Source organism: Scyliorhinus torazame, chromosome 21 (genome assembly GCF_047496885.1).
Source record: "Scyliorhinus torazame isolate Kashiwa2021f chromosome 21, sScyTor2.1, whole genome shotgun sequence".
NCBI lineage: Eukaryota > Metazoa > Chordata > Chondrichthyes > Carcharhiniformes > Scyliorhinidae > Scyliorhinus > Scyliorhinus torazame.
The window spans coordinates 106,004,110-106,021,661 of NC_092727.1; the positions used below are offsets into that span (position 1 = coordinate 106,004,110).

At 45.0% G+C, this 17,552-nt stretch overlaps 1 protein-coding gene across 7 annotated transcripts in view; it reads left to right on the plus strand.

Annotated features, from left to right (window-relative positions):
• Window positions 1-17,552, plus strand: part of hdac5 (histone deacetylase 5) — a 438,550-nt gene that overhangs the window by 402,187 nt on the left and 18,811 nt on the right. For all 7 annotated transcript variants that reach the window (XM_072487170.1, XM_072487168.1, XM_072487171.1 and 4 more), the window contains 4 exons: window positions 9,904-10,011; window positions 15,567-15,622; window positions 16,122-16,209; window positions 16,562-16,681. In XM_072487170.1, coding sequence (XP_072343271.1) covers window positions 9,904-10,011; window positions 15,567-15,622; window positions 16,122-16,209; window positions 16,562-16,681 — 372 coding nt within the window. The remainder of the gene's footprint in view (window positions 1-9,903; window positions 10,012-15,566; window positions 15,623-16,121; window positions 16,210-16,561; window positions 16,682-17,552) is intronic.

Below are 17,552 nucleotides of genomic sequence, written 5' to 3' on the forward strand. Positions count from 1 at the left end.
GATAGTAAATCGCACAAGTCAGCATTTTAAGGACTGCTTGCTCATACGTCCCATCCCTATTCTCCCTTGATGAGTTTCCATGACCACTAATGATAGCTGCAGAGAAATCATAGTTTAATTAGGCATTCGGGCAAACTTTGTTTAAAATCTTGTCTCGTGGCCAAGCTCCAGGAGCTGATGCTATCCCATCTGAGGTCTATAATTGACATTGCCCTTAGTGTCCAAAAAGGTTAGGTGGTGCTCTGGGTTACGGGGATAGGGCGGAGGCGTGGCCTTAAGTCGGTTGCTCTTTCCAAGGGCCGTTGCAGACTTAATGGGCCGAATGGCACTGTAAATTCGGTGAGCCTGGAGATAAATGCCTGGTTAAAAAATTCAATGAACTCTAGCAGCCTATCCTGGAGAAGGAAACATCCCACAATAATACAAAAATGCCACCATTAGCCACCTATACAAGCAGAAAGGAAGTCACTAGCCTTGCAACAATCTTAGAGGAATTCTACTCTGCATCGCCGGCAAATTTTATGCTAAAATCCTTCTGAACCACTATCTCAATATCTCAACCAAGATCTGCTACCAGAGGGTCAGTGTGGTTTCTGAAAAGACCGGGAAAACACTGATAATGGTGTGTGCAGTTAGACAATTCCCCGAGAAATACCAAAAACAAAACATAGACCTCTAATCTCATTTGTTGACTTAACCAAGGGTTTGACTGAGTTGGCTTTTAAGGTAATGGAGAAATTCAGCTGCCTGGAGAATTTATCAAAATGGTTTGAAGTTCCGTGACAGCATGCGCCCACATGTCCTGGATGCTGGTGAACCTTCTGACCCATTCCCTGTCACCAATAGAGTTAACCAGGGCTGTGCCCTAGCGCTTGCCCTCTTTAACTTTTTTTTTTCTTTATCGTGTGCTCTCTGATGCCTTCCATGATAGTGATCCTGACATCAAAATCAGATATCACATGGATGGGAAGCTGCTCATTTTGAATTGAGACCAAGTTCTCCAAGGACATATTTCACGATTTCCTGTTCGCCAATGACAGTGCGCTAGCTGACGGTTCAGAGCTGGACATACAATGTAGCATGCAATTGTTCGCCGAATGCATGAGGCAACTTCAATCTTCGCAGCACAAAGAAAATTGATGGGGGTGGATGGATTTTAAGGCTCCCAATGTGCAGGAGACGGTCGGGGAAGTGGTAAAATAAGTAAACATATGAAACTCCACCCCAACTCACTGTGAACACACTTCCTCTTGTTTATCCACAAGTTTAGGGGTGTTTGAGTCACCCACTCTATAATTATATGTTAGAACAGCTTCATTTCTCAGATTTTGGGAGTGATTGAATTTAGCAACTACAGATCTGGGTTTCCCACGGCTCAATTTCCTTGATGTTTTTAATTCATGGCCAAAGAAAATGTCAGTGTCAAAAGGCAAGCCTGCAGTTCCTGCGAACCAAAAGTTGATTTTACAATTGTAAAAACGTTTGTAATATGTATTCAAATGCCACAGGACCCACCATGGATCAATAATGCAAAGACCATCTTATTCAAACTTATTAAGACTAAGCAAAGTAACCAACAGCAGATTTGAATAATCGATCATGATACTTCACTTACGTTATTCCATCTGTTTGTAAGACTTCCAAAGCCTTTGCAAATCTCTTCTGTAATGTTGGACCAGACATCAAACTGAATCTTTTTTTGGTGCTGTAATTTGAACATGTGGCTTCCAAACACCAACAGCTGTCATGTTTATTGCCAGTAAATAATGCCTATCAAAAATTGAAAGAGAGGCAATGGCTCAATGACAGGAGATAGCTCACATAGCATCTTAATCACCAGCAACACTTCACATTTGCTTCAATCAGGAGATGCTAATTATGACACTGCCCATATGAGTAGCTTTTAAAATATATGAACTAGGAGCAGGAGTGGGTTACTCAACCCCTCAAGACTGCTCCACCATTCAATAAGATTGTGGTAGTACCAGGTATTGCGGTACCTGAGAGGCTGATGATCATTGGTTAGACCCAGGAGTCTACCATTGGCTGTATTACGTAGCTCCGCCCTGAAGGCGGGGTATAAGAGATGGTGCCATCCCAGCAGCCTTCACTTTCTGTATCGAAGCTGCTGGGGAAAAGGTTCTAGTAGATTAAAGCCTTCAGTTATGAAATCACTTTGTCTTGACAGCAATTGATTGCGCAATGATAGCTGAAGAACCCGAGGCAGCGCTTCAGGGCCTTGGGGCAGTGAGGGAGGGGGAACTCCATAAGGGAGCGCATGCGCTCAAGGTCGGGGCCTATGACTCCACTACGTAGCCTAGAATGGCTAGGCGGTCGGTTCTAAACACGCATTTATCCTTATTGTATGTCAGATTAAGGATTTTCGCGGTCTGGAGGAATTTGCGGAGGTTGGTGTCGTGGTCCTGCTGGTCATGGCCGCAGATGGTGACGTTATCGAGATACGGGAATGTTGCGCGCAAGCCGTACCGGTCAACTATTCGGTCCATCTCTCGCTGGAAGACCGAGACTCCATTAGTGACACCAAAGGGAACTCTTAAAAATTGATAGAGCCGCCCATCTGCTTCGAAGGCAGTGTACTTGCGGTCACTAGTGCGGAGGGGTAGCTGGTGGTAGGCGGACTTGAGGTCCACCGTGGAGAAGACCTTGTATTGTGCGATCCTGTTTACCAGGTCGGCTATATGGGGGAGAGGGTACGCATCCAGCTGCGTAAACCTGTTGATGGTTTGGCTGTAGTCTATGACCATCCTATGCTTCTCCCGGTCTTTACCACCATTACTTGAGCTCTCCAGGGACTGTTGCTCACTTCAATGACCCCTTCCCCCAGCAGCCTTTGGACGTCTGACCTGATGAAGGTCCGGTCCTGGGCACTGTACCGTCTGCTCCTGATGGCGACGGGTTTGCAATCCGGGGTGAGGTTCGCAATCAGGGAAGGCGGGTCGACCTTCAGGGTCCCGAGGCCGCAGACAGTAAGGGGAGGTATAGGGCCGCCAAATCTAAAAGTCAGGCTTTGCAAATGGCATTGGAAGTCCAGCCCCAGGAGGGTAGCCGCACAGAGGTGCGGCAGGTCGTACAGGCGGAAATTGTTGAATTTCCTGCCTTGGACAGTGAGGTTCGCTAGGCAGAACCCCTGTATCTCCACCGAGTGTGACCCGGAGGCCAGGGAGTTACTTTGATTTACAGGGTGGGTTACAAGTGAACAACGCCTTACCGTGTCGGGGTGAATAAAGCTTTCCGTGCTCCCAGAGTCAATCAGGCACGACGTCTCGTGGCTGATGATGAGGACCGTCGTTGTAGCCGTTGCGAGTGTCCGGGTACGACTTTGGTCCAGTGTCACCGAGGCCAGATGAAGCAATTGCGAGTTCTGGTCGGGCAGCGTGTAGTCGGCCGTGCTAGGGGCCTGGAGCCCCATCCAAGATGGCGTCACCCATGGGTCGTACATGGTGTCCGTGGATGAAGAAGATGGCGGCGGCGATGGACAAAATGGCGGCGCCCACCCGTCCAGCGTGGAGTCCAGGGGGCAAGATGGCCGCGCCCATGGGTCGCACGTGGCCCTAGGATAGGGGGGTGGCAGTGAGCACTGGCCGGTCGGGGCCTGAAGAGGGGTTGCCGCGGCGGTCCATAGTCGCTGGAGACCGCGGCCACGGCACGGGCCTGGCAGACACCCACAAAGTGGCCCTTCTTGCCGCACCCTTTGGAGGCGGCGGTGTGGGCCGGGCAACGAGGGCGGGGATGGTTCGCCTGCCCGTAGAAGAAACAGCAGGGCCCGGCGGCGTTAGCGGGCCGTCTCACCGTGCAGGCCTGCGGTGGCAGGGGGAAGGTCTGAGGGGCTGCCGCTGCAGGGTGCCACGCAGCCCAGGGGGCCGCCGTGCAATCGGGTGCAAAGGACAGCGCGTTTTTGTAGGCAACGTCCATGGACCCTGCCAGGGCCCGTGCCTCTCCAAGTCCCAGACTGTCCCTTTCTAGGAGCCTTCGGCGGATAGCGGGGGAGCTCATATCTGCATCAAAAGCATCCCTGATTAAAAGTTCCGTGTGCTCGCTCCCCGAAACTTGCTGGCAGCCACAATTTCGGCCCAGCATCAGTAGCGCCCGGTAGAAATCTTCCAACGTTTCCTCGGGGCTTTGCCGCCTAGTCGCAAGCAGGTGACGAGCGTAGACCTGGTTTGCAGGGGTGGATATAATGTCCTTCTAGCAGTTTGATCGGCAGCATAGTTCTCCGCCTCCTCGATAAGGGGGTAGATCCCAGGGCTGATCTGGGAGCGCAGGAGATGCATCTTCTGTTCTTCCGTGGGGGTGCCTACGGCCGTGTTGAAGTTGCCCTTAAAGCAGCAGAGTTCTCCACATGGGGGCTGAGCTGGAGGCACTCCGGTTTGATTCGGAGATCCATCCTTCCAACTTAAGTTGTAGTAGATTAAATTGATGGGCAATCAATTACACTCAAGACGAAGTAATTTCATAACTGAAGGCTTTAATCTACTAGAACTTTTTCCCCAGCAGCTTCGATACAGAAAGTGAAGGCTGCTGGGATGGCACCATCTCTTATACCCCACCTTCAGGGCGGAGCTACGTAATACAGCCAATGGTAGACTCCTGGGTCTAACCAATGGTCATCAGCCTCTCAGGTACCGCAATACCTGGTACTACCACAAAGATCATGGCTGATCTGAATGTGCCTCAACTTCACTTTCCTGTCTGCGTACCCCCCCCCCCCCCCCCCCCCCCCATAACACCTGACTTCCTTGTCGATAAAAAATCTAAAATTCTGCCTTGAATATATTCAATGACTCCTACCCTGAGGAAGCAAAATCCACAGTCGAATGGGAGACTTATTTTTAATCTGTGTGTCCTTGCCTTGCCTTGCCAATATGTGGAACCATCCGCTTGCCATCCATCCTGCCAATTCCCCTCAAGATATTAATAAAAATAGAAAACGCTGGAAAAGCTCAGCCGGGCTGGCAGCATCTGTGGAGAGGGAAACAGAGGTTGCTGTCTCATGAGAATTTGCTCCCCTTCCACTTAAAAGAAATGCATCTGGAATTAAGAACTGACAACTTCAGAAATTAGATTCAGGAGTACCAAAGTTGTACCACTCTTAACCATCTTTTTTTAAAATAAATTTAGAGTGCCCAATTTTTTTTTTTTTTCCAATTAAGGGGCAATTCACCTAACCTGCACATCTTTGGGTTGTGGGGGTGAAACCCACGCAGACACGGAGAGAATGCTCGAACCCGGGTCCTCAGCGCTGCAGTCCCAGTGCTAACCACTGTGCTGACTCTTGACCATCTTGTCCAGTACACCATAACATTTGAACTCCACTGTCTCTCAATTAATTTGTCTATTTAAAATTATATTTTCCATGCAATATTGAATAGTGTTTAGGTTCAATAATTCTTACCAACTTGCTTATGCACTGACACCAAGTTTGACAGAAATAATTATTTCCGTATTGAGGTTATATAGTATTTGAGTTGCCTTTCTATGACCTCTTCATTTATCAATAGCAGTCAAAAGTAAAGATAACAATTTACAGGAAGCACAAAAGTGTCAAATGAGGAAAGGAACATATTCATAATGTAAATTAACTAGATACCCTGGAAGTTTGTCCCTTTTATCTTCAGGAGGACATGAAAAACTTTGGAGATTTTTCCTTGGGAAATTGAAGGATTAGGCGGAGTCCACAAAGCCATGGTTTACGGAAGTAAAGTACTTGATGGTTTTTTTCATGTTTCATGCTTTATATTCCAACAAATTAAAAGCTTGATGATTTATCTCTGCACACTGAAACAAATTATGTTTTATCAGGCAGGTTTATAGTGTGTTATAGCGCCGGGAAACACTCTATCGAATGGCACTCGGGCTAGATAGGGGGCCTCATTGGGGAACCTGTGGCGAGGCCACACGTAGCCCCGTTTTGTGCATTGAGGAGCTCCACTCGCCAGAGCTCCTCAGTGTAGTGAGAGATCGGCTCGCCCCTGATACAACCCCCAACCAAATCCAAAATCACTGAGGGGTTCCCCGCACCCCTCAACCCCCCTCCCCCAGGTCACCTCCGGCCCGATCGCCACCGGGTGACAAATGTCAACCTGGTACCCTGGCATTACCACCTGGGCACCGCCAGGCTGGCACCCAGGTGGAACTGCTCGGTTGCCAGGCTGGTGGCGCCAGCAGTGTCAGAATGCCACTCTGCCCAAAGGCCATGCACCTGGAGACCTCCGATCCCCTGGCAGACACCCACGACTGCCATTCCAGTTGGTCCCTATTTGTGGAGACCATTACTGAACAGCACTCGCCCGAGGTCTCTGAGGCGTAGGGAATAGATCCCAGCACCTGGGTGCCTTGGGAAACTTAACATTAGAGTACAACTAGCTGTCTTGCTGTAAATTTGCCAAAGCCGGGATTTACATCACAACATCTCGCAAGATTGCGTTAGATCTCGCGAGGGGTTGCGAGCCCTGTAGATCCCAGGAGTGGGCTCTCCCCGCTTCGATCTGCCACGTTACGGCGTGGCGCTTTTCAGGTGCAATGTGGCTGAACGATCACACCTTATGTCTTTGTTTACATATGGAAGGAACCGATAGGCATGAGTAAAACATGTCTTTGTTTCCCCTTACTCAATCTGGCAGGTGGTGCACTTCCAGTTCTGAATGTGTACTTGCTTCTTGCCTGCCATAGTGAGGACTTAATTAGTAGTTCTAGTCATGCCTGGAAAGCATCTTTAATGCAGCCCAATTTCTAGACTCAAGAAGAGAGGATTCAGTGAGGAAACCAATGAAAGGAAAGTTCAAAGGGCATGTACCTGGAAACCTCCAATCCCCTGGGAGACACCCACGACTGCCATTCCATTTGGTCCCTATTTGTGGAGACCATTACTGAACAGCGCGCCGAGGGGGGGGGGGATTCATGGTCTGAAATTGTTGAATTCAATTTGAGTCCAAAAGGATCTAGAATGCCTATTCCAAAGATGAGGTGCTGTTCCTCAAGCTTGAGTTAGGCTTCACTGGAACATCGCAGCAGGCCAAGGACAGAGCATGAGAACAAGATAGTAAGTTGAAGTGACAAGCAACCACAAGGTAGAGGTTAGGAGGTGCATATTCTGCAAAGCAATCACCCAGTCTGTGTTTGGGCTCACCATTGTAGAAAATACTGCATTATGACAGCGAATATAAATCTCTGCTTCACCTGAAAGAAAGTGTCTAAAAATAATTTAGTGGAATAAATGGGGCTATTGACTAGATGGTAGGCAACAGTGCTCGAGATTGTCCTTCATAATCCATATTCTTCACTTTAGTTAGTAAATATCAAACCTATTTCTTGAAACACTAACTCAGTAAATTTTTTGAAAAGTACTTTTTTTCAGAATAAACTTTAGTTACTCTACCTTCGGTTTTCAGGTTTCCTGGACCGGTGAGCATGATGATAACGACTCAAATCCATTTGTTTTTTTTAAATCTATTTATTTTTATCCAGATTTTTATCAAAACATAATTTTTGCATAACCATTAACAACATTTAACAAAATAAGGTACACGTTAACATATAAAGAAAAAAGAACAAAAATACGCAACATTTCCCCCCCCCTCCCCCCGGATTGCTGCTGCTCCTGACATTTTAGTGCTCTCCTAGAAAGTTGAGGAACGGCTGCCACCTCCGAGAGAACCCCATCATGGACCCTCTCAAGGCAAACTTTATTTTCTCGAGACTGAGAAACCCAGCCATGTCACCAATCCAGGTCTCCATCAAATCCATTAGTTGATGGGGCTCTCAACCATATCTGACCCGTTTCCTGGATTTCTGCTCTCATCCCTTCCCCTTCCTCCTAGAACCACAATAGGATTCTCCTTGTCCTCACCTACACGCCCCCACCCCCCAACCAGTCTCCGTATTCAAATGAATTATTTTCCATGCTGATAATGCGTTTTTTTCTACATTGAGGAGACTAGAGGCACACTGGGTGACTGCTTTGTGGGACACCTCCTCTCAGTCCACAAACATAACCCCCAACCATACGGGGGGGGGGGGGGGGGGGTCAGAATTAGGTCCCATCTGCCATTTTAAAGTCCCACAGATTCCAATTCCAATCCATTGTTTCTGTCACCACCTGTCAGCTCATTCTGTTTGCTTCCCCTGATTCCATTTCCCATCTGGCCACTCACTCTGACTGAACTAGACTGTTTGCAGATTCACTGTCCAATTTGGCTCCTACCTGAGCTTCCAATCTCACATCCCCTCAAACAGAAAGACCGCCTGCTCCCATATTAGTTCCTCAGCTCACCAGATGTTGCAACTCTCAACCTTGATTTTGTTACCTTAAGACTGAACCATTCTAATACTGTTGGCCACCCATCCTCCACTTTTATTCTACTTGCAGCAAGTCCCTTTTGCCCATCGCCTACTTTCTGACCTATATTGGCTTCTAGTCCACCAATGCCTCAAATATGAAATCTCATCATATCTCTTCATGGCCTTGCTCCTGCCTATCTCTGAAGCATCTGCCATATTAATTGTGTAACAATTGGGTATTTAATTTTATTCCGGTGCTGGGAATTAATTAGGAATTCATATAGGGGCAGCGGATTGGTTAGCTCAATTGGCTGGACAGCTGGTTCACGATGCGGAGCAACACCAACAGCGTGGGTTCAATTCCTGTTCAGGCTGAGGTTATATAGAACATACAGTGCAGAAGGAGGCCATTCGGCCCATCAAATCTACACCGACCCACTTAAGCCCTCACTTCCACCCTATCCCCGTAACCCAATAACCCCTCCTAACGTTTTTGGTCACTAAGGGCAATTTATCATGGCCAATCCACTTAACCCGCACGTCTTTGGATTGTGGGAAGAAACTGGAGCACCCGGAGAAAACCCACACAAACACGGGAAGAACGTGCAGACTCCGCACAGACAGTGACCCAGTGGGGAATCGAACCTGGGACCCTGGCGCTGTGAAGCCACAGTGCTAGCCACTTGTGCTGCCCAATCTATGAAGGCCCCGTCTTCTCAACCTTTCCCCTTGCCTGAGTTGTGGTGACTGTCAGGTTGAATCACCACCAGTCAGCTCTCAAAAGGGAAGAGCAGCCCATGGCCCTCTGGGACTGTGGTGTCTTTCATTTCACATAGAAGCAGTCAGAAACTATGGTTATTGGGTTTTGGAAGTACATGGTTGTAATATGTATTTTTTGAATTGAAAGCTGATGAAGTGAATAATGGCTAAGCTGCTGTTTTTTAAAATAAATTTAGAGTACTCAATTCTTTTTTTTTCCCCAATTAAGGGGCAATTTAGCATGGCCAATCCACCTACCCTGCACATCTTTTTGGGTTGTGGGGTTGAGACCCACGCAGACACGGAGATAATGTGAAAACTCCACAATGACAATGGGCCGGGATCGAACCCGCGTCCTTGGTGCCGTGAGGCAGCAGTGCTAACCACTGCACCACCATGCCGCCCTGCTAGGTTGCAGTTCTATCCTTCACTGCATGGTTTGTTGCAATAGAATATATAAGGCTTACTATCCCCCAGAACTCCTGGATTTCTCCAATTTTAACATCCCCCACACCCTTCACCCCACCATTGGTGACTGTGCCATCTGCCATCTTGGCCTTGTGCTTTGAAATTTCCTCCCTGAACTTCTTTACTATTTTTTCTTCTTTAAGACCCTCCCCCAAACCTTTTCCTTGAACCAAACACCTGGTAAGCCATCCTGACATCTCCTTCTTTGTCTCGGTGTCAATGTTTAGCTGATTGCACATCTGGAAAATTTTCTTGCACTACAGGATTATATAAATGACAGTTGTAATTACTTTAAGATGAGCAAATTTCACCAAATTGATGGATTATGGAACTTGGAAATGGTAGCTTGGAAAGTAAGGTTTCTTTTTTTCTTTTCAGGTGGACAGTGACACTGTGTGGAATGAAATGCATTCCTCTAGTGCTGTTCGTATGGCTGTTGGCTGCGTCGTTGAACTCTCATTCAAGGTGGCTGCAGGGGAGCTCAAGGTGAGACCAAGAACATTGCACCTATTACAAGCATCTGGCACGTTATTGGAAATTCACATTGTATCAAGTAAATACACCACTTACAAAGAACAGAATGTCTCAGTCGAAAGATTGCAAAACCTGACTAGCATATTCCATATATCCATATATAAATATTAGAGCTTTCAGCAGAAGTCATTTCTAGCTCCACCGCTGTGTTTTTAAAAAAAATTTACATTCCAATATAATTTACTGAAAAATCAGGCTCCCGTTTGAAAATGCTTTCAATCAAGGTCCAACTGAAGAGCTGTTCAGAGGAATTGATTCTTTCTCCTGTCAATTAATCTCTTGTAACTGAGTGCCAAAATGTGTGGCAAATGCCCCAAGGTGGCTTGAAAATGTTGTTTGCCTCTCCCATTGCTTGCTGTTGGCTGCTGTATATCTTTATGCCCCAGGTATCAAAGGAAATTCTTGATGTGGAGGAAAACATTGGTATAAGCATGCGCGCCACTGTTTAATAGCTTCTTACACCAGTATCCAGTGGCATTGCACCACCCCTCTTATGACTAATTTTACAAACCTCAGTATAAACATTGCAAAAACATTCTTAAAACAGGACAATCGCTTAACAACATTTTAAGCTGCACCTTTTAATCTCAGTATGTGCTGGCAGAACTCCCATTGGGCATTCATAATATGATTTCACTATTTAATTCTAAGCAGGGGAACACACAATTTTGTTATAATATTTATATAATTAAATAAAACTTTTCAAGGGAAGATGACCTAACTTGGCATTATTGAGAGCAACAGGAAAAATACCCCAACTCTTTTTGATGTAAATTTTAAGTGAAGTGGCACATTAAAAAAAAATTTAGAGTACCCAATTAATTTTTTCCAATTAAGGGGTAAATCGGCGTGACCAATCCACCTACCACACACGTCTTTGGGTTGTGGGGGCGGGACCCACGCAAACAGTGAGAATGTGCAAACGGACAGTGACCCAGAGCCGGGATCGAACCTGGGACCTTGGTGTTGTGAGGCAGCAGTGCTAACCACTGTGAAATGGCAGTCTTGACGAGTTAAAGTGTGAACGTGTTTTCAGTCTGAACCTGATACTTGGAAATGTGAACACCTCTCAGGCAGTAGCAATATTTTCCTGTCCACTTCCAGCTTGACTCTGTTGTCTATCAGATTGTGATGCATGGTGGTCACAATTGGGGCATTCAGGAAAGTATAGCCCACAGGTAGGTGGCACAGTAGTTAGCACCACTGCATCACAGCACCAGGGACCAGGGTTCAATTCTGACCTTGGGTAACTGTCTGTGTGCAGTTTACACTTTCTCCCTGTACTTGCTTGTGTGGTTGGGTGGGGGGAAGTTTGTGGGGGTTTCTCGCAGTCTGTCAGGGCGGGGGAAGTTTATTCTCAGATGCAAATTGGGGTGCCCTGCCAGAGTGAAGGTGCAAACCCCCCCCCCCCCCCCCAGATTGTCTGTGCACATAGTACCAGAAAACCTGGAGTGAAAGCTCAGCTGCGCATCTGGAGCGATGCACGCTGGTTTTCAATCTGAACCTGATACTCCTGACAAATTTGGGAAAATTCCACCTGCAGACTCTCTCACACACTCACAGATACATCTACTCATTCTCCGCTCTCTCTCTCACACCACTTTCTCACACACACGATCACCTTTTTTCTCTTTCTCTCTCTCTCTCTCTCTCTCTCTCACTCTGTCACTCTCACACACACACACATTTGCTGTCACCTCTTTCACACACACTCACTTTCATCTCTCACAGACTCACTTTCAAATCTCCCATGCACATGCAAACTCTCCGGGCGCAATCTACCAGCTGCGTCCCGCCAGAACTGGGGAGAGATGTGGCCAGGAGAGGCCACCCCCAGGATTCCCAATGGCCATTATGCCTCGTGAAATCTAACCAGATCTTGTGAGACGTCGTGGTCTGGGTCCTGCCCACAATGTACCTTTTGTCTCCCAGAAATTAAATTACTGCATTTAATGGAAAGTATTTCACCTTTATGGAGGGTGGGTTAAATATAATGAGATGATTCTCCTTGCACGTCTTCATCTTCACAAATAATGATTGGGAACAAAAACCTTCAGCTGAAGTAGGCTTAGGCTCTACTTAGGCCCAGGGTTTGTTTAGCATCGGTGTCAAAGTCCCATCTTCACACTGCGGACATCCTCCATCCTGTTGTGTACTACCACTGTGCTACTGGCCCAGAAGCACAAAACTGGACATCCATGAGTGCTGTGGACAATCAGCAGCAGCTATAGTCACATAGCCCAGCATATCTATCACCATACTATTACCAACTTGCTGATTTCTCTGGTTACGTGATGGATGTCTGACGCCACTGCTAGTTGGAGGTCGTACCAATACTATGTGCACAAATATACAACTATATACATTTATATGTACATGCATATCACCACACTCTTGAGGCCCCCAACATCCCAGATATCAGTCTTCGATTAATTCCTGGTAATATCAATAAAAAGTGGTAGGCACTGGACACTGCAAGGGCTCTGGACCCTGACAATATTCCAGCAGTATTACTGAGGACTTGTGCTCCAGAATTAGCTGTGCCATGAGCCAAGGTGTTCCAATACAGCTGCAACACTGGCATCTACTCAGCAATGTGGAAAATCACCTAGGTATGTCCTATCTACAAAAAACAGATCACATAGCAATTACACAGCAATAACCTGCTCAGTGATGCTGGGTTTGGATTCTGCAGGTTCATTGGGCTCCTGACCTCATTACAGCCTTGGTTCAAACATGGACAAGAGAGATGAATTCCAGAGGTGAAACAAGAGTCACTACTCTTGACATCAAGGCAGCATTTGACCAAGAGTGGCATCGATGAACCCTTGTAAAATGTCAGTCATTGGAAATTAGGGGGAAAGCCCACCATGGTTGGACAGAGGGAGGTTCTTGTTGGAGAACAATCGTCTTACCCCCCCAGCGCAACGCTCCTGGAGTTCTTCAGGGTTGTATCCTGAGCTCAACCACCTTCAGCTGCTTTAACAATGACTTTCCCTCCATCATAATGTCAGAAGTGGGAACATTTGCTGGAGATTGAACGGTGTTCATCTTCATTCGCAACTTCTCAGGTACTGAAACAGTCCGTACCTGAATGCAACAAGACCTGGCAGGCTTGGGTTAATGAGTAACAACTTATATTCGCACCACACAAGTGTGGGGCAATGACCACCCCAGCAAAATACAATTTAACCATCTCTCAACATCATTACCATCACTGAATCCTCCAGCATCCAAATCCTGAGGGTTACCGTTGACCAGAAACATGACAAATACAATGGCTACAAGAGCAGGTTGGAGACTGGAAACTCTGTAGCAAGTAACTCATCTCCTGACTTCCAAAACTTGTCCGTTATTTATAAGGCACACTTCTTATGAAGTCTAGTGGAATAATCTCCACTTGCCTGGATGATTGTAATTCCAATAGCACTCAAGAAGCTTGACACCATCCAAGACTGAGTCACCTGTTTCATCAGCACCCATCCACTGGCTGAGACAATCACTCCATCCACCACCGGCACACATTGGCAGCAGTGTGTATCATCTACAAGATGCACTGTAGCACCTCACCCAGCCTCCTTCAAAAGCACATTCCAAACCCACAACCTCGACAACCTAGAAGGGCGAGGGCAGTAGATGAACACCACCAAGTTTCCCTCCACACCACACACTGCCCTGCCTTGGAATAATATCGCTGTTCCTTCAACCTTGGAATTCAAACCTGGAGTTTCCTTCCTTAGCACTGTGTGTGTAATAATAATAATCTTTATTAGTGTCACAAGTAGGCCTACATTAACACTACAATGAATGTACTGTGAAAATCCCTAGTCGCCATATTACAGTGACTGGGTAGACCAAAGGAGAATTCAGAATGTCCAATTCACCTAACAAGTACGTATTTCGGGACTTGTCGGAGGAAACCCACACAGACACGGGGAGAACGTGCAGACTCCACAGACCCAAGCGGGGAATCGAACCCAGGTCCCTGGTGCTGTGAAGCAATCGTGCTAACCACTGTGCTATTGTACCTGCACCAGGTGGACTGCAGAGGTTCAAGAAGGGGCTCACCACCACCACACTCAAGGGTAGATAGAGTTGGGCAACACATGCTAACCTTGTCGGTGATGCTTACATCCCATGAAAGAATTTATCAAAAAGTGGTGCACATTTTATTAGATTAATGGGTCCATAAAATTGACATTTTGCCCTGTTGAGAATAGTTTAATTTAATGAGGTAAATGTTGGGGCCAGCGTCATAGCCAAGTCCTTCAGTTTTTGGACTTTAGGGACTTTAGAGACCAATATTCTTGTAACACCTTTTGCTGTAGCTCCAGCAAAGCTTATTTGTGGAAGTGTTTCCAAAATAATACTCGTCATAGCAATAAATAACATTTAAAAAGAAGCATACTTTGAAGCATAGTTAGCATTACAGTTTTATGAGCATGGTATTGCAGTGGTTTAACAACTTGACTTTAATCAAATCGCGATCAACAAGCACATTAGCACATCATTTAACTATAAACATGAAAATAACGGACTGGAAAAGACAAGGCTGATCTATCCATCCAGCCTGCCCAGTATCATGCAAACATACAAAATAGGAGCAGACGTAGGACACTTGGCCCCTCGAGCCTTCTCCGCCATTCGATAAGATCATGGTTGCGATTCAAGTTCTACAATCCCGTCTACCCCCAATAACATTTAATTCCCTTGCCTAACAAGAATCTATCCACCTCCGCCTTAAAAATATTCAATAACCCCGTCTCCAACGCCTTCTAAATCAAAGTTTCAAAATCGCACAGCCCTCGGATAAAAAATGTAATCTCTGTCCGAAAACCGTGGCCCCTAGTTCTGTACTCACCTACAAGTGAAACATCCGTTCCACATCCACCTTGTCAAGACCACTCAGGATCTTATAACTTCAATCAAATCTCCCCCTCACTCCTCTAAGCTCCAGTGGAAGCGAGCACAGTCTGTCTCACCTTTCCTCTCACCTTTGACCATGCAAAAAGAGAGTGCATTTAAAGTCAATAAATTATGCCACAAGTGCCTTATTTTTCAGTCAAAACGGCAGCGCCGTGAAAATTACTTGAACTGCAAGAAAATAGCAAGTATCATTGATTTTAGTGGTGGGACGGAGTTATAATTACCATCTGAATTGTTTTTGGCGAGCGAGTGAGCATAATGGTGAAGTTCCATGAAAATATGAAGAGGAATGATTAATAGTGTAAGTCACCTACTCTATAATTTCTTTCTTCTGCACCACTCAAGGATCCCTATGCTGTAGCTGCATCATTACAGTGATGCAGGTCCCCGGGAAAACCTGAGGCCCAGTGTCTTGTGATGGTGTGTTTCCTGCCCTGCAATTAAACAGCCTTTTATCATTTTTGTTGTCATTTGTAGGAAATGAATCTGCTGGGTGTGCAAATGAATTTTCATAGGAATTGAGGTTTAACATCTGTGTAAAATACAAGTTCAGGATTTACATTTGATTTTTTTTTACGCAGAATGGTTTTGCTGTTGTCAGACCACCAGGACATCATGCAGAAGAATCCACTGCAATGTAAGTTCATACCAAGAATAAAACATAAATTGGCCATATTAAATTGATTTCTTATAGGTCACACCACCTTCTGACTTATTTTCACAAAAATAGCTTTAATAGAACAATACATGCACGTAATATATCTGCACACATCATGGCAGCATTATTCACTTGTGAAATAAAAGCAAATTGCTGGATAACTATGTTAATTATTGCATTTTGGATTGCAACGGTTCAATTTATTTCTCACTCAAGACACCAGAAGTAGATGGACTCGAAAAAACTTATTGAAGTTTAAATGCAAGTTTCTTAAAAATATATAGTATTTTAATTTTTTTAAAGTAGATTGGTACGGCAATTTTTAGAAAACTTGCAACCATTTTGAGAACTTGATGTTTATGATCTTCAAATCAGTTGTTTTCTTCTTGTCAGTACATAATCTATAACTCTGCCAAACAAAGTAAGAATCATTACCTATTGATTAAACTTACTTTCCTTTTTCATTTTTCTCTTCTAGGGGATTTTGCTTTTTCAACTCGGTGGCAATTTCTGCCAAACTACTTCGGCAAAAACTTAACGTTGAAAAAATTTTAATTGTGGATTGGGTATGTATTGCATTCTGCCAGAAATGTTACATGCAAAAATAAAAATTAGCTGACTTCTTTGTGTTGGTTGCAGTTTAAGAATTAATGCCTACTTTTGGTTCCGGAACAATGGTGTTCAACTTAAATTTAACTTTGAGAATTTCCAACGGAATGATTTAATCTTATGGCGCACTTAGATCTAAATGTCTAAATTCTCAAAGCCTAAGGCAACATTTCCCAACACAAAGAGTGCGTGACCTGGCTTGGCTAATTAAAAAGTAATTTGTAAGAAGAGTCAGGAAATTAATGAGAAGAAGATGTTTCTTTATTTTTATGCTTTTGAAACTGATATCTTTGTTTCCATGACTTGTAGGATATTCACCATGGAAATGGTACACAGCAGGCCTTTTACAGTGACCCTAATGTGTTGTACATTTCTCTTCATCGGTATGATGATGGAAATTTCTTTCCTGGCAGCGGTGCCCCAGATGAAGTGAGTTATTGGCAGCTACTAAAGATTTGGTGCTTATTAACCCTTTGAGTATAATGTCTCCTTGGGCTCGGGGTTACTGTCCTTGTGGAGTTTGCACATTCTCCCCATGTTTGCGTGGGTTTCGCCCCCACAACCCAAAGATACGCAGGGTAGGTGGATTGGCCACGCTAAATATTGCCCCTTAATTGGAAAAAATTAATTGGGTACTCTAAATTTCTTTTCTTTTTTAAATAACTTCTCCTTGGAAGAATTCAAAACACACTTATCACCTAACCAAGAATCTATGTTTATCACCTTCATCTTCTTCATTGTTCTAAAGTAACATGGTTTGAAAAATGGGCACGGCACCATTCTTACTCATAATTAAAATTATTAATTGAATGAATTGAGAGTTTTTTTAAATCCACGGTCAGTTTTGTATAATCTTCATGATATTTCATTAGTAAATACACTAGAAGTAGTTTAATTTATAACTTATACAGAAATATATTATTTTATTATGCAATTACCTTTTAGTTATTTAAAGGTTGCATCCATTAAGATCTTTATACTTCTAAGTTTTGTGGAATTTAGCTTTGTTGGCCATTTACATGAATAGTTAAAAATTTACAGCATTCTCCGCTTAAGCTAATATCAGACCCTGGAGCAGGTACACCGTGTGGTGCTGCCACAGCACCCAACTCTGCATCCCCCCTCCACAGATTAGCAATGTCTGAGAAAGGCTGCTGACAGATGCACAACGTACATCTGTCCTTCACATACAAATGCTATTTGTGTTATCATTAAACTTGTGCCCCTGTTTATACAACGCCAACACTGCAGTCACAATTAATACTGACGTCTACAAATTCTAGTGTGCTCACATTTATCT